Source organism: Gracilinanus agilis, chromosome 2 (genome assembly GCF_016433145.1).
Source record: "Gracilinanus agilis isolate LMUSP501 chromosome 2, AgileGrace, whole genome shotgun sequence".
Lineage (NCBI taxonomy): Eukaryota > Metazoa > Chordata > Mammalia > Didelphimorphia > Didelphidae > Gracilinanus > Gracilinanus agilis.
In genome coordinates, this window is record NC_058131.1 from 269,401,189 (window position 1) to 269,428,090 (window position 26,902).

The 26,902-nt window shown below is 37.6% G+C and overlaps 1 protein-coding gene across 1 annotated transcript in view; it reads right to left on the bottom strand.

Moving 5' to 3' along the window:
• Window positions 1–26,902, bottom strand: part of EXD3 (exonuclease 3'-5' domain containing 3) — a 269,262-nt gene that overhangs the window by 190,556 nt on the left and 51,804 nt on the right. The window contains exons 10-11 of the mRNA XM_044659662.1: window positions 4,740–4,906; window positions 1,834–1,978 (exon numbers count right to left, since the gene is read on the bottom strand). Coding sequence (XP_044515597.1) covers window positions 1,834–1,978; window positions 4,740–4,906 — 312 coding nt within the window. The remainder of the gene's footprint in view (window positions 1–1,833; window positions 1,979–4,739; window positions 4,907–26,902) is intronic.

Consider the following 26,902-nt stretch of genomic DNA (forward strand, 5'->3'; position numbering starts at 1 on the left):
CTATTTGGAACATTGACAACAGGGCATATGGAACAGTATATAAAAGGAATGATTTCATTGGTGTGGTTCTCTTTCCACTGATGCAACCTACACCTTAATAAATGGTGGGAGGCTGTGAGTGGTTGAGGTGTAAACATTTACCACCCAATTATTAACTTGGTGAATGGCTGTGAATTTCACTAGGCAAGTACTTGGACAATGGACAGGCAGTTTACTGCCAGGGTCCTCCTCAAAGTGCTTCCGGCACATTAGGACTAGTCAGAGATTATATACTTTGCTGGTACAGCCTTCAAGAACTCAGAGTTATTTCTATAATGAATTCCATTATTATACAAAAACTTTAAACTGGAAGCCAGGAGGGTCAGGTAGGGACAAAAGGGTCCTCCAGCTGATGTGGTGGAAGTAGGAAGGGAGCAGTATTAGGAAAAGCCAACAAGAGCAACATTAGATTTTGAGGTAAAGTCAAAGCCACTTCTCTGAACAAGGGAGACTTCACTATATCTCAGTGGGGCCTGTTAGCCAGGTCATATCTCCACAAGCTGAACTCCGTAGAGTCAACAGAAATAACTTCTATCAGATAGCTATGCCCAGCTACCACAATAGGCACCAAGTATTGAATAGGGTAAGAAGGAGTCTGATGAGGTTTGTACCAGTTTAAAAATAGGATTACCACAACAATGGCAGCTATCTTATAGTTTCCTCTTTTGGTTTAGCAACATCTCCTTTGGAAACTCCACTACAGCATCTACCAGTATTTACTTTTAAATTAAAGGGAATTAAAGTTAATGGTACTTTGAGAATAGCTTTGAGATAATTGGTGAGATAACTGGTGACACCCTGGGGAAACTAATCACCAAAATATCACTCCACATAAATGGGAACACAGGAAAAACATCTCCTCCCTTGCACCATCCTATTCAAGACTTTATTAATGCAGAACAGAAGAGAAAACTTAGTTAAAATGTAAATGGATTCTGATGAACAAATTTGTATTAAAAACCATCAAAAGTCAACCAAAAAATATCAAAAGTCAACCCCATAAAGGTTTCTGTTTTTGTTTTCTGTTCCCAGCTAATTTTTGTTGGTACTGTGGCACAGATTGGGCACCACTGAGGTCAGAGGTTCTTAATCTAAGGTCTGTGAACTCTCTTCTTTTGGAATATTCTGATATTTCAATCTATAGAAACCCTATGTATTTTGATTATTCTGAGAAGGGGCTCTGATTCCTCAGTATAATATCAAAGGATGCCTGGATCTGCACAAAAACAGGATCTGCCTTGAAGCAGAGTGTTTTGTGGTACAGACTCCATAAAGAGTTTGGCAAAGTTAAAATCCCTTTACCTTAGGGCATTTGCAATTAGAAACATCCACTGTAAAGCTAACAAAAAGCAAACTGCAGTTGTAGGTGAGAATTAATTTTTGTATTTATTCAGAGATTTTCTTTATAACTTGAAAAAATATCATATTAAGATATGTTTGAGGAATGATGCCACTCCTCTTCCAGGAATCCTGCATGGAACATGCCCCATAGACAAATACAGCAAGGACTTCTTTCATTATAGAGCTAACAAGGATCTGCCTCATCCAAGAAATATCTTGTTGAAGCCCCTGCCCAGTTCTGTCAGTCATAGAAAGGTGCTTTCTATAACTCTACCAGGTTATGAGTTTGAAAGTATATGCATTCATCAATTTTCTTTCTTTCTGCATCCTTAGCATTTGGGCAAGAGAGAAACGATGATAAAAATATAAGATCTTAGCATGTGCTTTCATTGTGGTTCCCATGCTATTCAAGTGTCTAGGGGGAGCTTTGCTGTGGTCTGCAGAATGGCTTACCTGGAGGATCACATCCTTGCACTTATCCACTTCTTCCCAAGTATGCAGGAAGTGAATTCTTTCTCTGGCTATGGGTAGTTGATAATAATAATCATTCTTTTTGTCCATTTTAGAATCATAGGTACTTTCCTTAGTCTCTTCTACCCTGTAACATAAAGAAAATAAAATACTGAACTGAGCAACACTTGTCCCTTGGTGGGTATTACTATTCATGGCAACTATAGTTTTAGGGTTAAAGAATCATCTCATTCGCTATTCCATCAACATTTCCACACTCTTCTTGCAGCTCTCTCCTGATCTATTTCTTTTTATTAAATGTCAGCAAATAAGATTTAAGGTTAAGATGAACAGTATTGTTCAATGGGTTCTCTGGCCAGTCATTTGAAGGCTGACAAAGTCTTAAAGGCAAATGAGACCATGGAGAACAGAACTCAGCTAGTGAGGAGTTACAGACCTAGACTCAGACCCAGTCACATGAGGATAAGGTGCATGAGAGATGAGTGAGAGTAAGAAAAAGAGGTGGATCAGAGATGGTGGGGCCTGGAAGGAAAGCAATAGATTGGCAAGTCATAAAATAAACCTAGGGGAGCTAGGTTGGCTAGTAAAGCAGCAGAGAATGTTAGTTATCCAAAAAAAGGATTTCCAAGCTGTGCTTTTTCAAATATATTCTCTCTCTCTACAACAGAGAGTCTAGTGAGAGCTTAGTAGGATGGCACATGAGTTGCCTAAGTTAATGATAGTGTAAAACACTTCATTAAGATGTAAAATTTCATATCCCCTGCTCTCCAGGGTCTTCCCAGTGTCTGATTGAGAGCCTAACGAAAGAGCTCCTAAATTCCTACATGCCTATGAATTTAATCTCTTTTCATTAGAGAAGCCCAAGCTCCACTGGTCAAATCTAATATAAGGCCTTCCTTTTAAAAGAGGAGTCCTTTAATTTAGTGTCTCCTTGGCTATCAGGTCTGGTTAGTAGGGACCTTCAGGTTTCAGGATGATTAGAGATCACTTTCGAATTTGGAGCTATAGCTCAGGGCTTATTTGAAAGTAGAAGTTGGATGACTATTAGGCAGTTGGCAGTATTTTATGCTTTGGGTAAGCCTTTTTAATTCTGCAATTTTTAAAATGATGACTTTAAGCATATGAATTATTTCTTATACATATTGAAAAACCAGTTTTGCTGCTCTTTTTATTGATATATTTTTATTTACCTTGTTAACCATTTTCAAATAACCTTAAAATGAATTTATTATTTGTTTATTTTCAAAGTCCTTCAGTCTTAGAATGAATACTAAGTACCAGTTCTAAGGCAGAAGAGTGGTAAGGGTTAGACAATTGGGATTAAGTAGCTTGTCCAGGGTCACACGGCTAGGACGTGTCTGAGGCCACATTTGCCTAGGAGCCTCCAATACCTAGCTCTGGCTGTCTAGGCACTAAGCCAACTAGCTGTTCCAATTTATTATTTATTTTTAATATTCATTTAAAAATTTTGAGTTCCCTCCATCTAGTCTCTCCCTCTTATTCAGAAGGGAAGCAATATATTGATTACATATGTGAAATCATGCAAAACAATTTCCATATTAGTCATGTTACAAAAAAAGGTAAGAAAAATAAGTAAAAAAATATACTTCTATCTGCACCCAGAGTTCATCAGTTCTCTCTCTGGAGGAGAATAGCATTTTTCATGATGGGTCTTTTTGAATTGGCTTAGATCTTTTTATTGTTCATAGTAGGTAAGTCTTTTACAGTTGATTATCATTACAATACTGTTGTTATTGCATACAATGTTCTCCTGGTTTTGCTCATTTCACTTTGCATCAGTTCATATAAGCCTTCCTAGGTTTTTCTGAAACTATCTTCCACATCATTTTTTATAGCACTACTCTTTTTTTTTAAAACCCTTCAGTCTTAGAATCAATACTATGTATTAGTTCCTAGACAGAAGAGTGGTAAGGGCTAGGCAATGGGGGTTAAGTGACTTGCCCAGGGTTCACCTGGTGAGGAAGTATCTGAGGCCAAATTTCAATCCAGGACCTCCTGTTTCTAGGCCTGATTCTCAATCCACTGAACCACCTAGTTGCCCCCTAGCACTAATCTTGATGCATGGAACCACTGTTGGTTAGTCCATCCAAGTACTTTCATCTCTTCCTAATGGCCCACCCTAACTGTTTCCCTGCCAAGTTCGATGGCCAGACTGGATCCTCTCCTCTTTCAGTTTTTTGTTCTACTCCAGAATCCCCTAACATGTACAACTACTCTACTTGCTAATACAACTCTTCTCACCTTACTTTCCAAATAGATATCCTAGTTTCTACACTCAAATGCATAGTCACTTCAGTGTTTCCAAAATTCTCCCCTAATACCTACCTCTGTAGGCTACATCTTACAAAACTCTCCCACTGCCCAGACACTGCTATTGCTAAACAGAGTAAACATTTTAGTATTTTTTTTCTAGTTTTAATCACATCAAAACACAGGCTCTAAGAAGAACAAGGAAAATAAGAATCAAAAGGAAAGGCAGAATATATTCAACCTCCTTAGTTCTGAGAACAAGAAGACTGCTAATCTTAGAGGCCAGCCTAAGCTATTCCATTTAAAATGTTTTACCTTTTTTCAAACCACAATTTGGTTCACAAAGACAGCAAAAGTGGCATCTAGGATGCTGAGAGAGCCTAGGCAATTTTCTGATGCCCTGGAAGAATCCTTTACACAGTTAAGTGAGATAATATATCTATCTAAAGAAGCCAAAGCCTATTATGGAAATAGTTGCTTCAGTGAACTGAAAAGATTTAACTTGACAAAAGTATGAGTGAAGCAGTGGGCTTCTGGAGACTCAAGATCTAATGTTTACTTTCAGGACAGCCTTGTGTTTGCCACAAGACAAAAGCAGAGTGAGATAAGAGCCTCACCTCTCCTGGTGTTGGAGTTCATGCATCTTCTCAGTGACTTTGGCAGGCAAAGATTCATCGGGAAGGTGGTAGTACAGAGCCCACTGGGCAGCTGTGGTAGCATCACAGTAAGTGATCAGCAGCTGGATCAGTTGTTCCTGAAGCCATAAGTTCTCCCCTACCATGTTCTGAAAAAGAAAAGGAGTAGGAAGCATTCTGGAATTAAAGAAGATGAAGTTTAACAAGCTTGGTGAGTTTTTTTTTAAATCAAAAGGGGAGATTGTAATAGAGGAACTTTTTTATGAAATTATTTTTATTGCTATATACAGCAACATTGAAGCAGACCTTTCTGTCTGCAGCTGGCTAAAAAGATAAGTTACCAAACTGGATGTCAAAGGTGCACTGTGACCCCTATCTGAAAACTAAAGGCTCTCTAATAAGTATCATGATATCAGACTGTCTCATGGTTTGGAACAGAGGCTCACATGCTCAGGATCCTAATAACTATTTTGCATTTATGAAATTCTCCAAGTGCTCCCACTAGAAGTACACAAGGACAATATGGAGTATGAGTACAACCTTACAAGGTCTACAGTAAGAAAAGCTCCACTGATGACAGCATATCTTCGCTTTTCAGCTTTTCTCCAATGTTCTGTAAAACCCTGAATGAGTCATTGCCACAATTCATAAATACAGCATATGTTTTATAAGTCATTTATGTAGACAGAAATTGGGATTAAATAATACACAGGGATGGTATTTGATATATGTAGGTTTCCAATGACATCCTTCATATGTTTCTCCTTAATCTTCCTGATAGTACCAGGGAACTGAAACCGTTGTTAGTATTTTCTCATATAAGGGGTCATAAAACAAATCTCCTTTGTTCTCCTTTCTTCTTTTCTTTGACTTTCCCCACTGCTTTGGTCTTCACTGGCCTACTCATTCCCACTCTTATCAAGCAAGAAAGATATTCTCTCTCTCTCTCTCTCTCTCTCTCTCTCTCTCTCTCTCTCTCTCTCTCTCTCTCTCTCTCTTTCTCTCTCTCTCTCTCTNCAGCATATCTTCGCTTTTCAGCTTTTCTCCAATGTTCTGTAAAACCCTGAATGAGTCATTGCCACAATTCATAAATACAGCATATGTTTTATAAGTCATTTATGTAGACAGAAATTGGGATTAAATAATACACAGGGATGGTATTTGATATATGTAGGTTTCCAATGACATCCTTCATATGTTTCTCCTTAATCTTCCTGATAGTACCAGGGAACTGAAACCGTTGTTAGTATTTTCTCATATAAGGGGTCATAAAACAAATCTCCTTTGTTCTCCTTTCTTCTTTTCTTTGACTTTCCCCACTGCTTTGGTCTTCACTGGCCTACTCATTCCCACTCTTATCAAGCAAGAAAGATATTCTCTCTCTCTCTCTCTCTCTCTCTCTCTCTCTCTCTCTCTCTCTCTCTCTCTCTCTCTCTCTCTCTCCATTTCCCTTTTTATCTTTCTCTTCTCTTTTTCCATATCTCCTCCTCCTGCTCCTTCTCAGCTCAGAAAAAAACATGAATGCATGATACCACATGTAGAAGTAATGAGACCACACAGGTTGTAGGGGAAGGGAACTGCTAGAAAAAGCAAAATCCATCCTGTACTTTTTGTCGGTTACTCAAAACACAAGAACCTACTCTATGCAGAATATAGTGTGACCTTGGCTAAATCCTGCCACTTTTCTGGGTCTTGGTCCCCTCATGTGTGAAATGAGAGGGCTGGATGAAATGATCTATGCAGGATCTTCCAAACTCTGAATGGGCATTGAAGGAAAATACAGAATATGGTTCTGGCTCCTAAGTGCCTTACAGTTGAATATGGAGAAAGGATCAATACAGATGGAAAAAGCTGAAAATTTGCCCATTGAATCAAGAACAAACTATCATGGTACAAACTCTGCACATCAGTGCCAAGGAAAATCAAGGAGTAAAGTGATAAGAACCGAGTGGGGCTAACCAAGGAAGGGTACACAGAACAGGTGTCCTTTGAGCAGATTTTTAAGGAGGGAAAGGTTTTAAATTAATAAAAAGAAGAGAGAGAGTATTCTAAGTTGAGGATTTGGCATATGATATTCCACTTAGATGAGAGAGGGAAAGCATGGAGGTGTAAACAAGTTCAAAAGTATTTTGCAATGAGTTGCCACATTAGAAAGAGCCTTAGTTTAATGTCAGAGGACTAGGTTAGAATCAGAGTTCCTCTGCTTATTATCTGTGGGACCTTAAATAGGACACAGCTTTCTTATCCTTATATTTCTCACTTATCAAATGAAGGGACTAGACTAAATGACCTCCGAAGCTCCTCCAAGCTCTAAATTGATTTTCTAATGATCCTAGGTATGATGGAATATCCAGAAAGCACAAGGGTGAAGAGAATGCAAAAGGGGAATTAAGAGAACTGAGGGTAAGAAGACTATGGTGGGGAGGGGGAAGGGAAGAAAAGGCAGTTTGGGAAAGACTTTATAGCCTACTAAGGAATTTGATATGATGGACAATAATCCCTGGGAAGGTCTTGAGAGAAGTGACAAGAGAATAGGATCACTGAGGCTGCCCTTTCCTGGACTTGATTTCAGGTCCGTTCTTGTTCTGAAGTGTGGTGACCAAAACTATACTATGATCTAGGTGGGAGGTGAAAAGGTCCTTCCTGGTGGAGGGGGTAATTCTCGGAATGGAATAGATATGCAAATTATAGATTGGTATTGAATTATCTCTCAAGCTTTTTCTTCTGACCAGGTAATCCAACTTTTTAAAACTTGGCCCCATCAATCCAATTTTTTCAGCATTTTAAATCTTCTCTACTGTTGATTTCTGAATCCCTTCTTTATAATTCTTGCTGTTTTAATATTTAAGAGGGACCATTGGTCCCAGTTATCACCATTTTCTGTGGATTTGAAATATCCATTTTGTATTTTACCCCCTTTATTATAAAAGCTTTTATACTCACTTCATTATAGGGTTTAGTTCCATCTTATTTAAAATTTTCTTTCAGTTCTTCACAGCTTTGGTTTGTTTTCTGCTATTCTATCTAAAATGCTTCCAAGTCATGTATATTTTATATGTTGACATCAGGATAACAATGTGGTTTAGAGTTGCACAGTTTGCTTGAGAGCAATTGTCTGAGGATAGTTAAAGTAAAATTGCTTCATTTTCCAGGAAGTAACATTTGGGGGGTAGCTGAGTGGCGCAATGGTTAGAGTGCCGAGTCCAGAGTTGGGAAGACACAAATTCAAATCTAACCTCAGATACTTACTAGCTGTGTGACCTTGGGCAAGTCACTTTACCCTTTTTACCTTAGTATTCTCATCTATAAAATGAGCTGAATAAGGAAATGGCAAACCACTCTAGCATCTTTGCCAAAAAGCCCTAAATGGGACCACAAAGTTAGGACATGACTGAAAAACAACAAAATAATAACACTCCCTTACCCTCTGCCAAAAGTAGCAATATTTAGTATGGGATACAAGGTACAAAAACTTTCCACAAAATATTGCTTCATAAAGTTGTAGTGAATGCAGTATAGATGCTGTCAACCTCGGACTTCAGTGGCATTGACCTTAGGCATCCAAGAGCAGCTTTCTGGTTTTCTACAGGCTGTATTTCAGTAAAGCCACATCCCTTCCCTAATGGCTGGGTACAAATCCTAATTGCAATGAGTAGTATGATTTCAGATCAGTGAAAGAGGCTTTTTTCTGAAAACATTTTGGGTTATGCAGATTCCCCATGCAAGGTACAGTAGATTAGTGACAACCAAACCCTGATGGTGAAGGAGACATTAATCTTGGAGGATCCTATAATCAGGCTCCCTACCCTACCTTCTCACAAGTGCAAACAAAGTCTGAATGTGTGGAATGTGGCCAGGGCCATCAACTAGCATTCTTTAGATTCCTACTGTGATGGAAAGGTGAGAAGTTGTCTTCAAGCTCCAGACTCCGATTCAGACCAGGAAACAAATTTCTTGGTGGCCCAAGGATTTTTCTTTAATAGAAAAATGCTATACAAAGGTGCGTAGAAGTAAGGATAGAGGGCCAAAAGAAGACAAAGACAAGTAAAATTATGTAAAGGATTTTCATTGGCCAAAATATCACACCCAAATAATTTTTTAAATTTGTGATTTTAAAAACTTCAATTAATTAAGAATATTTTTCCATGGTTACATGATTTATGTTCTTTTTCTCCCCTCCTCCCAACCTTCTCCTGTAGCCAATGAGCAATTCCACTAGGTTTTACATGTGTTATTGATCAAGACCTATTTCCATATTATTAATATTTGCATTAGGGTGATCATTTAGGGTCTACATCCCCAATCATATCCTCATCGACCCATGTGATCAAGCAGTTGTTTTGCTTCTGTATTTCTACGTCTACAGTTCTTTCTCTGGATGTGAATAGTGTTCTTTCTCATAAGTCCTTCAGAATTGTCCTGGATCATTGCATTGCTGATAGTAGAAAAGTCCATTACATTCCATTGTACCATAGTGTATTAGTCTCTGTGCATAAGGTTCTGCTACTTTCATTCTTCATCAATTCCTGGAGGTCATTCCAGTTCACATGAAATTCCTCTAGTTCATTATTCCTTTCAGCACAATAGTATTCCATCACTACCTGATACCACAATTTATTCAGCCATTCCCCAACTGAAGGGCATCCCCTCATTTTCCAGTTTTTTGCCACCACAAAGAGTGCAGCTATAAATATTTTTGTACAAGTCTTTTTCCTTATTATCTCTTTGGGGTATAAATTCAGCAATGGTATAGCTCTGTGATGGGCAAACTTTTTAAAGAGGGGGCCAAAGGAAAGGAAATGCTCATCTGTCAGTATCTTTTCTAAGGCAACTCTTTCAAAGTTTCATTGTATTGTATCCTACTCATTGTATTCGTCAGATTAGGAATAATGTCACTCCGCTGGATAGAACATTTCGGGGGGGGGGCGCATCTGGCCCGCAGGCCACAGTTTGCCCATCATTGGTATAGGTGGATCAAAAGGTAGAGTCTTCAGGCCTAGAGACAGGAGGTCCTAGGTTCAAATCCGGCCTCAGACACTTCCCAGCTGTGTGACCCTGGGCAAGTCACTTGACCCCCATTGCCTACCCTTACCAATCTTCCACCTATAAGTCAATACACAGAAGTTAAGGGTTTAAAATTAAAAAAAAAAAAAAAAAAGGTAGAGTTTTTTAAAGCCCTTTGGGCATAGTTCCAAATTGCCATCCAGAATGGTTGGATCAATTCACAACTCCACTAGCATCATATTAATGTCCCAATTTTTCCACACCCCCTTCAACATTTATTATTTTCCTTTGCTGTCATTTTAGCCAATCTGCTAGGTGTGAAGTGGTACCCTCAGAGTTGTTTTGATTTGCATTTTTCTAATTATAAGAGATTTAGAACACTTTTTCATGTGCTTATTGATAGTTTTGATTTCTTTATCTAAAAATTGCCTATTCATGTCCCTTGTCCATTTATCAATTGGGGAATGACTTGCTTTTTTGTGCAATTGATTTAGCTCCTTATAAATTTGAGTAATTAGACCTTTGTCAGATGTTTTTGTTATAAAGATTTTTTTCCCAATTTGTTAATTCCCTTCTAATTTTGATTGCATTGTTTTGTTTGTACAAAACCTTTTTAATTTAATGTAATCAAAATTATTTATTTTACATTTTGTAGTATTTTCTAACTCTTGCTTGGTCTTAAAATCTTTTCTTTCTCATAGATCTGACAGTTAAACTATTCTATGTTCACCTAATTTACTTATACTTTCCTTCTTTATATTCAAGTCATTCACCCATTCTGAATTTATCTTGGTGTAAGGTGTGAGATGTTGATCTAAACTTAATCTCTCCCATACTGTTTTCCAATTTTCCCAGCAGTTTTTGTCAAATAGTGGATTTTTGTCCCAAAAGCTGGGTTCTTAGGGTTTATCATACACTGTCTTGCTGAAGTTATTTACCCTAAGTCTATTCCACTGTTCCTCCCTTATGTCTCTCAACTAGTATCAAATTGTTTTGATGACCACTGCTTTATAGTGCAGTTTAAGATCTGGTACTGCTAGGTCCCCCTCCTTCACATTTTTTTTTTCATTGTTTCCCTTGATATTCTTGATCTTTTGTTCTTTCAAATGAACCTTGTTATAGTTTTTTTCTAATTCAGTAAAAAAGTTTCTTGGTAGTTTGATAGGTATGGCAGTAAGTAAGTAAATTAATTTAGGTAGGATTATCATTTTTATTATGGTAGCTCATCCTACCCATGAGCAATTAATGTTTTTCCAATTGTTTAGATCTAATATTAATTGTGTGGAAAGTGTTTTGTAGTTGTATTCATATAATTCCTGTGTTTGTCTTGGCAGATAGATTGTCTAGGGTGATTTTAAATGGAATTTTCTTTCTAACTCTTGCTGCTGGGATGTGCTGGAAATATATAGAAATGCTGATGATTTATGTGGGTTTATTTTGTATCCTGCAACTTTGCTAAAGTAGTTGATTATTTCTACTAGCTTTTTAGTTGATTCTCTAGGATTCTTTTAAGTAGGCTATCATATCATCTGCAAAGAGTGATAGCTTGGTCTCCCCATTGCTTAAACACTGGTGTAGAAGGAAATAGTGAAAGAAGAAAGGACAGGACTAGGAGAGGAAATCAAAATGTTGGGGAATACACAGGTGTGTTTGTTTTAAATTCCGGGAAGTGCTATTGGGAAGTGTCTAGCAGACTCTCTATGGACATGTGGGGACTATGAAACTACATTTCCCATGATTCCTCTCATAAAATGGAGGCAGACAGGAAGCGTGATGATGTAATAGAGGGGATAAGACTCCTGGAGGGAGGATGGGCGGTCTCTTTTTAGCTACCTGGTGCGGGAGATACAAAAGGTAAAAATGGCAGAAGCGGCAGTTTAAATACTGACAGGCGTGTGGCCTAATGATTTGTCTCTATCGGCATGGCTTTAATTAAACTACTAATTTCTATTATTATATCAGTCTTTATCATTTTTTTAAACATTTATTAATATTCATTTTTAACATGGTTACATGATTCATGCTCCTCAGTCTTTATCATTTTTAATCTTAACAGGTGGTAATCATAACTCTGAATGTGAATGTGATGAACTCACCCATAAAACTGAAGCAAATAGCAGAGTGAATTAGAAACTGTAAAAAGTGAAATTTGGGAAATGTATAAAACTACATTTCCCGTGATCCAACATGGTCCAACTGATTTCCGTCTCCTATGTCTTGACGCAGGGGAGAGCTTAAATCTCCTGGGTTAGGAGGGAGTGGTCTCTTTGGCGAGTAGGCGCTTCTGGAGGCGGCAGTTTTGAATGCTTACAAGCGCGTGGTCTAATGATTTTATCTATCAGCATGGCTTTAATTAAAATACTAATATATATATTTATACCAGCATCTATCATTTTTAATATTTACAATTATGGCAACCAGAAGTTTGGAAATAGAATTCTCAGTTTTCTAGATAGCCTAAGAAGAAGCCATGTGGCTCTGGGACCCCGAGTCTCAGAAGCGATTTTTTTCCTCGCCCAGTCCTCTCCTGATTTTCCCCAGCCTAGAGGCTATTTCACGGGGAAGAGAGACAATGGCTTTAATGGCTGCAGGGCTGCTAATTATTTTGCTCAATGCCCCGGGCCTGGTGGCCCTTGCTGGCTCTGATAGAATCCCGGAGCCTAGCCAGACTGTCTCTGCCACTGATCTCCATTCCTACTGGCGATCTCCTGACTTGATCTCCATTCCTGCCGCTGATGCTGCTGATGCTGCTGATCCTGACCGCTTCCAGCCTAGAACCCCGAGCCCCGACAGAGATGACCTGCTGCTTTTGCCGAGATCTTTGGAGACCTCCACCACTACTCCTTAGGATTTGGTATTGTCCCCGCTACCCCCTCTCTTGGTTTGGTAATGGCCTGCATTATAGCCTTCCACGTGTTTTCTCTAAAGACCTAATTTGGCCACCCACACAAGCTCTACGTGGGATTTTTTACAAAACTGACTTTAAGTTTTTCTCTAGCCCTGAGCCCAATGACCCGACACCACGTGGACCTAGCGTTTACCCTTAATCAGGCCGAATGGCCTATTCAGACTTGCTTGTGATTAAAAACTGAACTCAGGGGAAGAAATATTCACCCCCATACCTGATCAGAACTTTGAACTTGAAAAAAAAAAAAAACCTTAAACTCAGCAGAACTCAATCAAAAGAACCTTAAATTGAAACCAGGGGTGAACTTTTAAAACCTCGGAACTGAATGAGCTTTATTTCTGTTTTAAAGAGACTGTATCTTACTGTATATTGCTAATTACTTTTGTAAATTAATCTTGCTTATTTCGTTGATTTTCATGTTGCGCTGAATCATTTTAAGTTAATGTAGTTTGTTGCTGCTAGATTAATTCTGTTTATGATTTTATTGTAACTCCCAAATAATGAGAAAAATCTATTAGAACTGGTAAGACGTTTTGACCAGCTTGTTGACCTGATACTATTGGATTTATAGAGCACATGTCTTTTAAAATTTATTCTGCCTTGGTAATTGCAAAGAACCTTGAAAGTTTCCATGCTTTAAAAATTACCTTGTAATTTTACAAGAGATCTTTTTTAACTTTTACTTTAAATCCTTAAGAATTGTTGTCTTAAAGGATAAAGCTTTTATATATTTTATTATAAGAGATATTATTGCCTTAAATGGGTAGAAGCATTTCCTATCCAGGATTTTTTAAAACAGGAAGCCAAGGAGCTCCTGTATATTCTTATCTGAGGATGATTATACCAGAAGGTTTCTTTTTTAAATATCACATTTTGCTATGGAAGCAATAACAGCATTTGCCAAGGGTTACAGGTTGTAACAAGTATATGATTTTAAACATCACTGTTTATTGTTTTAAAATGTGCTATTGGAAATAATGGTACTCTATTTGAATGTGCATTGTGAATCTGCTTTTGTAAGATCCATTTACACTCACAGAATGAAAACCTCATTTTTGGGTAACAACCCTTCTAGTTCTAAGCTATATATATATTTTTGATTTTAAAACAATTTTTTTAATGAGAGAAATTGATTTTCCCCTTTTCTCATCTTGTACTGGAAGTACATATATAATCATTATTTATCCTTTTTCTGATTCTACAGCAATACCTGAGCCTATAGGACTGTGAATTAAATGCCTCTCTGATTCCAGAAGGGAATATGAAAGCCATTAATAGTGCTAAGAAAGCACATGGTCAGAGACTTGACTGACTAAGATCTGCAAAATAGCAGTTCTATGCCAATACTTTAGGGCGTGGAAATTGGGGTTTGAGTCCTGGAGTCCCAGTCTTTTCTAAAACTTTAGAGGATGTGGGTCCCCTCGACTTAGATTCCTAGAAAGCACCTAAGATTGGTTATTTATTTGGCTCACTTCCCTAAAAAGCTGATGATAAGTCAGATCAGAGAGAGACATTTTCCTTAAGTCCTGGCCCTGGATGGGTAATTGCACACTGCTGAATTCACTTTAATTAGGCCTTCATTCAAAGGTCTAAGTTTATTTTCCCTAGATTTTTGCACATTTTACATTTACAAGTTAATGTTTTCTTCTTTTTTCTTGAATTTTATTCTTTTTATTTTGCCAATTGACTTCATATAACCCCCAGGACTCAGCCACTCATCCTTACCTGACCTGAGATACCCTTTTTTAGAAAAAAGGTGTGTTTAAGATTTACCTCACGGGGATATCTGTTAAGTTTTTAAAATTCGATAATGTAAAAATATATGTATATTTAACTCTTTTAGGAGTAATTTCACGGGGAATTATATAAAATCTTAGAAGAAAATGTATGTTTTGTAATCTATAATGTAAGGTTTAAATTCTTTTTTTTTTTTTTTTTTTTTTTTTTTTTTTTTTTAAACCCTTACCTTCCGTCTTGGAGTCAATACTGTGTATTGGCTCCAAGGCAGAAGAGTGGTAAGGGTAGGCAATGGGGGTCAAGTGACTTGCCCAGGGTCACACAGCTGGGAAGTATCTGAGGCCAGATTTGAACCTAGGACCTCCCGTCTCTAGGCCTGGCTCTCAATCCACTGAGCTACCCAGCTGCCCCCAGGTTTAAATTCTTTTGAGAATAATTTCAGGATAAGGATCTTGCCATCTCCCCAGAATCCAGATGACGAATTTGTTTGGTGAGGACACATGAAGATGTCTGAAAAGCCTTCACTGTACCATGAAGACCAAAAATTGAACTTTGGGGTGCAGTTGATTGAACTATGGGGAGTTGAAATTGAGTTGTATGTATTGTTTTAATTGTACACTGTTATGCCGGTGGGGGACAGCCCCCAAATTGGTTTTTTGTCAATGCGTCTAATTTTAACCATTTGTTCATCTATTTCTTTATCCCCAAATTCCTGAAAAATTTAGAAGTTGTTTATTTTTACAGGTCCAGCGAAGAAAAAAGGACTAACCTTTTTTTTTTGCCGGACCTCACGGGGAATTGTAAAAAGTGAAATTTGGGAAATGTATAAAACTACATTTCCCGTGATCCAACATGGTCCAACTGATTTCCGTCTCCGACGTCTTGACGCAGGGGAGAGCTTAAATCTCCTGGGTTAGGAGGGAGTGGTCTCTTTGGCGAGTAGGCGCTTCTGGAGGCGGCAGTTTTGAATGCTTACAAGCGCGTGGTCTAATGATTTTATCTATCAGCATGGCTTTAATTAAAATACTAATATATATTTATACCAGCATCTATCATTTTTAATATTTACAAAACCCAAATCCCACCATATGTTGTCTACAAGAAACACACACGAGGAAGGTAGACACACACACACACAGGGTAAAGATAAGAGGCTGGAGCAAAATCTATTGGACATCAACTGAGAAAAAGAAGGCAGGAGTCGCAATCATGATATCTGACAAAGCCAAAGTAAAAATAGATCTGGTTAAGAGAGACAGGGAAGGTAATTACATCCTGACAAAAGGCAGTATAGATAATGAGGAAATATCAGTACTCAACATGTATGCACCAAATGGTATAGCATTCAAATTTTTGAAAGAGAAACTATTGGAGCTTAAGGAGAAAATGGATAGTAAAACTATACTAGTGGGAGACCTGAACCTGCCTCTATCAGAATGAAACCAAAGAATAAATAACAAAGAGGTAAGAGATGTGAATGAAATCTTAGAAAATTGGAGTTAATAGATATGTGGAGAAAAATAAATAGGTACAAAAAGGGATACACCTTCTTTTTAGCAGCACATGGTACATTCACAAAGACTGACCATGTACTAGGGCATAAAAACATGGCAAACAAATGCAAAAGAGCAGAAATAATAAATCAACCTTTTCAGATCATAATGCAATAAAAATAATAATTAGTAAGGGTACATGGAGAGGCAAATCAAAAATTAATTGGAAATTAAATAATATGACTCTCCAAAATAAGTTAGTTAAAGAACAAATCATAGAAACAATAATTTCATTGAAGAGAAAAACAATGATGAGATATCCTATCAAAATCTATGGGATGCAGCCAAAGCAGTAGTCAGGGGAAAATTTATATCCTTGAGTGCATATATTAACAAATTAAGGAGGGCAGAGGTCAATGAATTGGGCATGTAAATTTAAAAAAATTGAGAGAAAACAAATTAAAAGCCCCCAGATAAAAACTAAATTAGAAACCCTAAAAATTAAAGGAGAAATCAATAAAATTGAAAACAAAAGAACTATTGAATTAATAAATAAGACTAGAAGCAAGTATTTTGAAAAAAACCAGATAAAATAGATAAAGTACTGGGTAATCCAATAAAAAAAGGAAAGAAGAAAACCAAATTAACAATATCAAAGATGAAAAGGTAGACCTCACCTCTAATGAAGAAGAAATTAAGGCAATCATTAAAAACTATTTTGCCCAATTATATGGCAATAAATATAGCAATCTAGGTGATATGGATGAAAATTTTAAAAATATATAAATTGCCTAGATTAATAGAAGAAATAGAATACTTAATCCCATATCAGAAAAAGAAATTAAACAAGCTATCAACGAACTCCTTAAGAAAAAAATCCCCAGAATCAGATGGATTCACAAGTGAATTCTATCAAACATTCAAAGAACAACTAATCTCAATACTACACAAACTATTTGACATAATAAGCAAAGAAGGAATTCTACCAAATTCCTTTCATGACACAAATATGGTACTGATTCCAAAGCTAGGCTGATCAAAAACAGAGAAAGAAAACTACAGACCAAACTCCTTAATAAACATAGATTCAAAAATCTTAAATAGAATACTAGCAAAAGGATTCCAGCAAGTGATCACAAGGGTTATTCACTACAATTAGTTGGGATTTATACCAGGAATGCAAGGATCGTTCAATTTTAGGAAAACCATCCACATAAATGACCAAATCAACAAGCAAACCAACAAAAAAATCACGTTTATCTCAATAGATGCAGAAAAAGCCTTTGACAAAATACAACACCCATTCCTACTAAAAATACTAGAAAGTATAGGAATAGAAAGACCTGTCCTAAAAATAACAGTATATATATATATATATATATACATATATATATATATATATATTTTTTTTTTTTTTTAATTTTTAAACCCTTAACTTCTGTGTATTGACATAGGTGGAAGAGTGGTAAGGGTAGGCAATGGGGGTCAAGTGACTTGCACACAGCTGGGAAGTGTCTGAGGCCGGATTTGAACCTAGGACCTCCCGTCTCTAGGCCTGGCTCTCAATCCACTGAGCTACCCAGCTGCCCCTAAACAGTATATATTTAAGACCATCACCAAGCATCATCTGTAATGGGGATAAATTAGAAGCCTTCCCAATAAGATCAGGAGTGAAAAAAGGATGCCCATTATCACCTCTATTATTTAATACTGTACTAGAAACACTAGCAGTAGCAATTAGAGAAGAAAAAGGAATTGAAGGTATTAAAATAGGCAATGAGAAGACCAAGCTATTACACTCAAATCTTGTAAAACTTTGTTATGTGTAAGAATGGGCAGAACAGAATCAATGGAGATCAAGTTTACTTCTTAGTTCCAGAAGATTTATATCCTTCTTGCCCTATGTTCATTCTTCCTTCCAATTCAGCTTAATTCAAAAAATTTATTAAATACCTAATATGCAAAAGGTATTAGACTGTGCATGGGCTACAAAGATGAAAATGGAAATGGTCCCTGCCCTCAAGAAGCTCATACTCTGCTGGGGGAAGGGAGGAAAGGAGTGGCATAATATATACACAAACAATGATAGTATAAAGAAAATTGAGAGGTAGCATTGTGTAGTGAATACATAGAGTTAGCAAGTCCTGCTGTAATATATATTAGCCATGTGACCATGGGCAAGTCACTTAACCTCAGAGGCTCAGGCAACTCCCTAAGACTTATTTACTAAGTTATAGATAGGTTGTAATCAGCATTGGTGCAAAGTTCACACAATCCTCAAATCACAGATCTTTGACATTAAGGAAAATTAATAAGTGACAGAACAATAACACGAAGGTGGGAGAAATTAAGGAAAATTTCATGGAGAAGACAATGTCTGAGATGGGTCTGGAAGAGGCAGAGATAAGAAAGAAATGCATTCTAGGAAAAGGGGAAAGCTTGTGCAAATGCATAGGGACAGAAGGCAGAGTATAGAGTTTAGCCAACACCCAACAGCCCAGTATAGCTAGAATATAAATTTCATGAAGAGGAATAATATAAAATAAGGCTGGAAAGGTTAGTGGGACCCAGATTGTACAGGGTCTTAAATGCCAGACTAAGAAGTATATATTTTATGCTCTAGGCTAATGATGGACAAACTACATACAGCCCGCAGGCCAGATGCAGCCCCCTGAAATGTTCTATCCAGCCAAGTGACATTATTCCTAATTTGACAAATACAATGAGTAGGATACAATACAATGAAACTTCAGAAGAGTTGCCTTAGAAACAGACTGACAGATGAGCATTTCCTTTCCTTTGTCCCCCTCTTTAAAAAGTTTGCCCATCACTGCTCTAGGCGATAGGAAATGCTGAAAATTTTTGAGGACAATGACTATGTTTCAAGGAAGTAAGCATAATATATGGAAGAGAAGAAGAATTATTAAGTTCCTAGTAGGTGCCAGGTACTGTGCTAACTTACAAATATTACCTCACTTGATCCTAACAACAACAACCTTGGGTGGTTGGTGCTATTATTATCCCCATTTTACAGCTGAGGAACTGAGAAAGAGAGTGGATAAGTGACTTGCCCATGGTCATACAACTAGGAAGTATCTAAGGGCAAAATGGAACTCTGGTCTTCCTGATTCCTGGCACTGTGCCACCAAGCTGTCCTGAAAAGATCCCTGGAATATAAGTAAAGAGATCCATGCCATGGTGCTGACACTCACTACCTGAAGATGACCTTGGGGAAGGCACATCCTATTCTATGAACTTTTGTCTATCTATAAAATGAGAAGACAAAACAAGATCATCTCCAAGATTTCTCCCAATTCTGAAATCTGTGATCTAGAACTCTTGTGACTGACATATCAGAAGCCCACTAACTGATTTTTTTTAAACTAAGAAGGCTGGATTTTCATTTATTTAACAAGATGTATGACTATCCAGATATGTGCTTTCTCAGGCTTCAAAACAAGTCTCTTTCTGTACTGGTCACACACTAAATGCCCCTCTCTTTTGGTTCTTTAGTAACTGCTGTCTCCTTGCCTCATTCATATGTGGCATCTAAACCACCTCAAAGAAGATCCCCTGGGTTGACCCCTCCCTTTGCTGTCTTTTCCATCCTCCAAACAGCCTTGAGCCTTTCCAGGCTCCCTCCTCCCAGGGTCCCAGGTTCCCACATGGACTACAATACGTGGAAACTCCCTCACATTCTTCAGGATATCCTTTGCCCTTCCTGTCCCACCTCTGCCTTGGCACCCAGGAGGCAGTAAGCTATTCTGCGCGTTCTCTTTCTCTCTCTGTTCAGAACGACATTCTTTTGCACTGAATCATCAGTCCATTAGGTCTCTTGATCATTCCTCTGAAACAGAAGCCCATCACAGTTTCAGTCCTGGGCTAGATGACTTTCTAAGTCAGTCCTAATGCCAGATGTTTCTGCTGCTCTGAATGGTCTTTATATTCCATAAAGAAATAGGAGTATTTTCTTTGTGATTTTACTCTTGGTTCCTTACCAGTATCTCATGAGGCTAGCAGTCTGTTTTCTAATAGTCCATTACTAAATAAAGTTTATTAGATATACATTCTTTATTTCATATGCAGTGCTTTCAATGACCAAGGACTGTGGCTATCATAAAATCACATCCATAACACAAATATTCTCCTGGCTTTGTTACACAGTTGTCAATAAGAGAACATTAAGATAAAAACTACAGGTGATGCAAATGTCAATAGAAAGACATATGATGGATATAAGGTGTAAGATCCTGCCAACAATGATTAATGCACAATAAGAGCTATAAAAGGCAACAACAAAACATGCAAAAGTAGGCTGCTAATAAAGCATGGATAAGGGTTAACAAATGGATAATCTGTGTGCTGCACTACTGAGAAACTATTTAAAAAAAACACAACAGAGGATGGTCTCCAGGGTTTGCAGTATGAACTCTATGGAGGATCTATGGAAAGACATAGAAAAGAATCATACCAGATGAGAAGGAATGATATAGCTATACTGACAGAAGATGTATCGATATTAAAGAGATCATATATTTATAAAAATGTTGAAATAAGCATAAAAGATAATGAATAAGAGCCATGTTTTTATGGCCACATTTTAAGAAGGAGATTAATAAGTTGGAATATGTCCAGAAGCAGGTGATCTAGATGCTGGAGGCACTGGAAACTCTATGATACAAATATTAGTTAAGAGAATTACATGGAAAAGGGAAGACTTAGAAGGGATCTGATAGCTATAGTCAAATACTGGAAGGGCTGCCATATAGAAAGAGCAGTCTTGCTCTGCTTGGCCCTATCTGGCAGAACTAGAAGCAAAAGATTGTTGTCATTCTTCTTTTATTTTTGCAGAGGACCAGTGACATCACAGGTGATGATGTCCTGACTAGCACACGAAATGGATTTAGGTGAGGCAGAATGCTCTCTCTTTCAGAGTCATCCAAGTTCAGTGGTGAGACAGAAGTCAGGATGACTGGAGATAGTCCAGGATTCAGTGTCTTCAATGTCTATCAAACTCTAGGTACACCATAGCACCTGCCTTAGCTGTCTTCATGGCCACTGGAACAAACTGTTCTCATCTGCTCATTCTGCCAGGGGAAGTCTTTACATGCTTGGGGTAGACAGCCCCCTAATACATCGACAGGATTGAGGCTCTTCAGTTACCTGGTATACCCTTGGTTCATAATAAAGACAGCTTTATTGGGGTGCTGCACCTTGGAGCCACAAGTGAGAGTTGGGTAAAAGATGGACACCAGAGATGGATGAACAGCCCTGAAAAAGGGCTCAGCAAATCCTCACACTAGAGGTAGTAGCCTTCTTTGAATACCCCTAGGTGGAACTGTGGATAGAGTGCTGAGCCTAGAGTCAGGAAAACTCATCTTCCCGAGTTCAAATCTGGCCTTAGGGACTTACTAGCTGTGTGACCCTAGGCCAGTCACTTAATCCTGTTTGCCTCAGTTTCCTCATCTATAAAATCATCTGGAGAAGGAAATGGCAAATGTTCCAGTATCTTTGCCAAGAAAACCCCAAGTGGGATCACAAAGAGCTGGTCATGACTGAAATGACTAAAAAACAAATGCCAGAAAATCTGACTTTCAATGAAGTGGAAGTATTTAGGAGAATGGGTAGAAATTGAAGATAAGCTGATTTGTGCTCAGTGGAATGAAAAACTTTCTAAGAATTAGAGATGTCCAAAAAGGAGATGTAATGCTTTGGAAGGCAAGAGGTTCCCCTTCAAGAAAGGACTTCAGGGAAAAGCAGGATGACTTTATCAGAAATACTGTAGAAAAGGATTGTACCTTTTCAGGTACTAGTTGGAGTGGATATCTTTTGAAATAATTTCTAACACTGAAATCCGTTAATATGTCACATTATTTTACACTCTACATACAAATGACATTGACCTTGCCCTCTATCAATTCAATTCAACAAATACTAAGCACGCACCTATCATGCAAAAAGCAAAAACAAAATAAAGAGTTAAAAAATATGATAATCTCTTTCAAGGGAATGGGGAGTGGGCAATGACATGCATATGGATAAATATCTCTAAAGTACATGTAAAGACATTTCAGTAGGGCAAGAGCATCAAAAACCGGGAGGGGCAGCCCTTGTACATGAGAGGGAGGCCTCTAATCTGTGCACGGGCACAGATATGGAAGACAAAATGTCATATTCAAGGAACAAATAGTTCAAATGTTTCTTTTATATTCCTAAAACCCTAAATTAATCTCTTTATTTCAAGTTATTTTCCAGTTCTTTGTATGCTTTGTATCCTTCAAATCTCTTCCCAACTGCTATTTACTAAAATCTGTTTTACTCTGGCTAATTCACCTCTTTCTACTTCTGTTTCCTAATCTGTGAAATGAAGGATTGAAGAAATGACATCCAATGTCCCTTTTAGCTCTAAATTGCAGGGTGAGATTTTACTCCTAGCAATAATCAGATTTTAGTGGATTTATAGAAAAAATATACTTTCCTTTTGGGTTTAGACTTCAAGCCTACTATTCTCTGACAAAAACAAATGCTTGCTTACCTATGAAAATATCAAATTGTATAAAATTTCCATTTTATTTTCCTTTATTCCTTGGCTTTGATTGGCCTTTATGAGCTTATAATTTATAGATATGTATTTGAGTATATCTTGTCCTAAATGGTAATATTTCCATTTCTAAATTGTAGACATATTGTGGATGGTAAGACTGATGGAGAAGATATACCTTACACTCATAAATGAAGAGATAAACATACTTGAATATTTTAGGCAAAGATTTTTCAAGACTTATACCTACTTCCCAGATGTTGCTCCCCACCTAGGAGAGTGAGGAAAGGAAATGGAGGAAGTTAGAATATTTCACACCAATTGCCAAGATAGACATCAATTGTCAATCTCCAAATAGATATATGATTTAGAAAAAATTTGACATCATAAGCAAATTAGAAGCATAAGGAAAAAAATTAAGTTTCACAGCTATGGATGGGGAAGAGTTCATGATATAAAAATGGACAGAGAGTATCACAGAATATAGTCAATCAACATGAATTTAATAAGTGCCTACCATGTGTCAGGTAATGGGGGTAGACAATGGGGATACAGGAGAAGCAAAAGACAATCCTTGCTCTCAAGGAGATCACAATCTAATGGAGGAGACTATATGCAAACAATCATTTACAAACAGGACATAGATGGTATAAACTAGCAGGCATTAAGGGGGATTGGAAAAGGCTTCTTGTAGAGGGAAGAGATTTATAGCTGGAACCTGAAGGAAGCCAGGGAAGCCAAGAGTTGGCAATGAGAAGGGAAAGGATTATGCCTAGTGTTAGGAAGTGTTCAAGGAACAGCAAGGAGATGTGTCACTGGACTGTGGAATAACAGGGCTGTAGATGAGGTGTGAGAAGACTGGAAAGGCAGGAATGAGTCAAGTTATTAAGCGTCTGAAGACAAAATAAAGGATTTTATATTTGATGCTGAAGGTCATGAACCACTAGGATTTACTAAATGGGGTATTTGGTGACCTGGTCAGATCTGTATTTTAGGAAGATTATTTTGACAGGTGTAGGATGAACTGAAGGAGGGAATAACTTGAATCATGGACACCAAATGAAAGTTTATTGCAATAGTCCAACAGTGAGGTGATAAGAGCTTATAACCAGGGGAGTGTTTGGTGGGGAAAGATAGTGATTTTGGTTTTGGACATGTTGAGTTTAAGATGGGATTAAGTCTATGGGAATCCAAGTCTAGATGTACAATGGGCAGGCGGAGATGTGAGACTGGATGATAAAATCGATAATTTTGATTATAAAGAATTAAAATTTCTTTGTATAAGTTTAATTAAAATGCAAAGTTAACCAGGGGAAAATGCCTTTGTAGTAAATTTCTCTTATATCCAAAATATATAAAGAAACTGATATAAATTTATAAGAATAAATGCCATTCCTCAATAAACAAATGGTAAAAATAAAATATGGGGAAGCAGTTTTCCAAGGAAAAGACTAGAGCTATCAATGAAACAATACTCCAATTCACCAGTCATTAGAGAAATGCAAATTAAAGCAACTTTGGGGTTCCATCTCAATCCACTGGTTAGTAAAATTGTCAAAAGAGGAAAATGACAATTGTTGGCAGGAGATGCCAGAAAATAGACATACTTGTAAACTGTTGGTGGACTATGAACTGGTCTAGCCATTCAAAGAAGCAATATGGAGTGATGACCTAAACTGTAAATATCCTTTGCCCTAATAATACCCTACTAAGTATATGCCCCAAAGAGATGAAATGAAGAAGAAAAGGACCCATATGTAAAAAAATATTTATAGATCTTTAAAAAAAAGCAAAAATACTAGAAATTAAGGGGGTGCCCACCTATTGGGAAATGGCTAAATAATGATCCATGCTTCATAAGAAATGGTGAAATGGATAGTTTCAGAGGAAACTGGGATGATGTCTATGAACTGATGCAAAGCAGAGAACTTATATATATTATAAAGAAAAAACTTAAAAAACTTTAGAACTCTGATCAGTATGATGATAAAATATGATAAGAGGACCAAACATGAAGCATGCTACCCATCTTCTACTAAAGAGATGATGGATTTAAAATGTACAATGAAACATTCATTTTTGTACGTGGACAATATGGGAATCAGTTTTACTTTAATTTTGCATATTTGTTATGATGCTTTTTTCCTTTTTCAACTGTTCAATTAGAGAGGATGTGAGAGGGAGAGATAATAAATGTTTGTTCACTGGAAAGATTATTATTTTTTTAAAGGGAAGGGAGCTTATGTGTCAATACTTATAAACAAGTTTATTAAAATAATGCTCCAGAACTCTTCATCAAAGCTAGGCTGAGCTCTTTCCAATTTGGAGCTCACTATGTACCACTGTTCAGGCTGGCCTCAGTCTACCACCTACAGAGTGAAACATGAGGAAGTCCAAAAGCATAGTGTAGTGGTTCTAATAAGTGTCCTGTTATTTTTAAAAATGATGAAGGCTGAAATTATAAGGGAAAATAGTAATTTAATTAAAGCCATGCTGATAGAGATAAATGGATCACGTGCCTGGCTAAGATCTATTCAAAATGCCTGCCAGTACCTATCTCCTTCCATCTTGTCTGTCTTGTACGCCAGCGAGCTCGCTCAGGTAGCAAAAAGGAAGGTCAAAGCCCTTTCCCAATATTTAAAGACGTCCTTTTCCTTGAAGATGTCATCTAAAACAGGAAACCCATTGGACCACGGGAAATGTCATTCCAAGGTCCCCCACATGTCCACAGGAAGTTTGTCAAACACTATATATCTTGAGGCTCAATACTTCCAAATAGAACCCCAGTAATTCTAAATAACACAGTCCATATGGGTCTTTATTTGGATGTGGGTCTCCAGCTATATTCCAAAACTAATGGCAAATTTTGGATTAATCATTATCTTTTACCAACTGTGACAGACTTAGCTACTATTAGCAATACAATGATCCAGGACAATTCTGAGGGACTTATGAAGAAGAATGCTATCCACCTCCAGAGAAAGAACTGGAGGAGTCAGAATGCAGATGAAAGCATATGATTTTTCACTTGTTTATTTGGTTTTATGCTTTGGTGTTTGGTTTTTTTAAGATATGAACAATATGTAAATGTTTTGTGTGATAATACATGTATAATCCAGATTGAATTGCCTGCCAGTACCAGGATGGGGAAGGGAAGGGAGAGAAGGAGATAAGTTTGATCATGTAACTTAGGAAAACTTGTGTGGAAATTTATTACATGTAATTGGTAAAAACATTTTAAATCACATTTAAAAATCATCTAGACTTATTTTTTCTTCCATTAGTATGAATAATTAAGAATTAGCACACATCTCTGGCTCATCCTCATAGGCCATCTGACCTAGAATTCTGCTACTGACAGCTGAACCAAAGGAAATGTTGTAACAACTGGGTAGCTGCCTCCTTGGAACCAATCTCACAGGTTAGAGGAGAACCCTAAACATTACTGGCTTCCTTTCAAAATCTGATCTTTCATCCAGGAGTTTCTTTCAATTCTTTTGGAACCTGCATGTTGTATTATTTGGCAGTCACACTACAATGGGCTAATCCCCCCATACCTTCCCTGGGTTTCAACTGACCTAGGTAGGTGAACAGCTGTTTAAGAAGACAATGACTGGAAAACAATTCAAAGGATGCGGGATTTGGATTTCTAGATCACAGTTTATAATCCAAGAATGACAGTCTCCTGTACACCTAAACAAAGACTGGCAAGATTGAATTTGTTGGAGCAGCTGGGTAGCTCAGTGGATTGAGAGTCAGGCCTAGAGACAGGAGGTCCTAGGTTCAAATCCGGCCTCAGACACTTCCCAGCTGTGTGACCCTGGGCAAGTCACTTGACTCCCATTACCACTCTTCCACCTAGGAGCCAATACACAGAAGTTAAGTGTTTAAAAATGTAAAAAAAAAAAAAAAAAAAAAAAAAAAAAAAAGAATGAATTTGTCTTGAGCTTTGAAAGCCTAATCAGTAGAGCTTTAAATTTTCATCAAAAGACAATGTGCTTCTGTACCAGCAACAATGCAATGACCCAGGACAGCTCTGAGGGATTTATGGTAAAGATGCTACCCACATTCAGAGGAAGGACTGCAGGAGAGGAAACATATAAGAAAAGCAACTGCTTGAACGCATGGGTCGGGGTGGACATGATTGGGGATGTGGACTCGAAACTACCACACCAATGCAACTACCAACAATTTGGAAATAGGTCTTGATCAAGGACACATGACAAAACTAGTGGAGATGTGCGTCGGCCATGGGTGGGGGGAGAGTGGGGGGTGAAGGGGAAAGTAGGAGCATAAATCATGTAACCATGTTAAAAATGATTATTAATAAATGTTTAAAAAAAAACACAATGTGGTACAGTAAGAAAAGTCAGAGAGGGGCGGCTGGGTATCTCAGTGGAGTGAGAGTCAGGCCTAGAGACAGGAGGTCCTAGGTTCAAACCCGGCCTCAGCCACTTCCCAG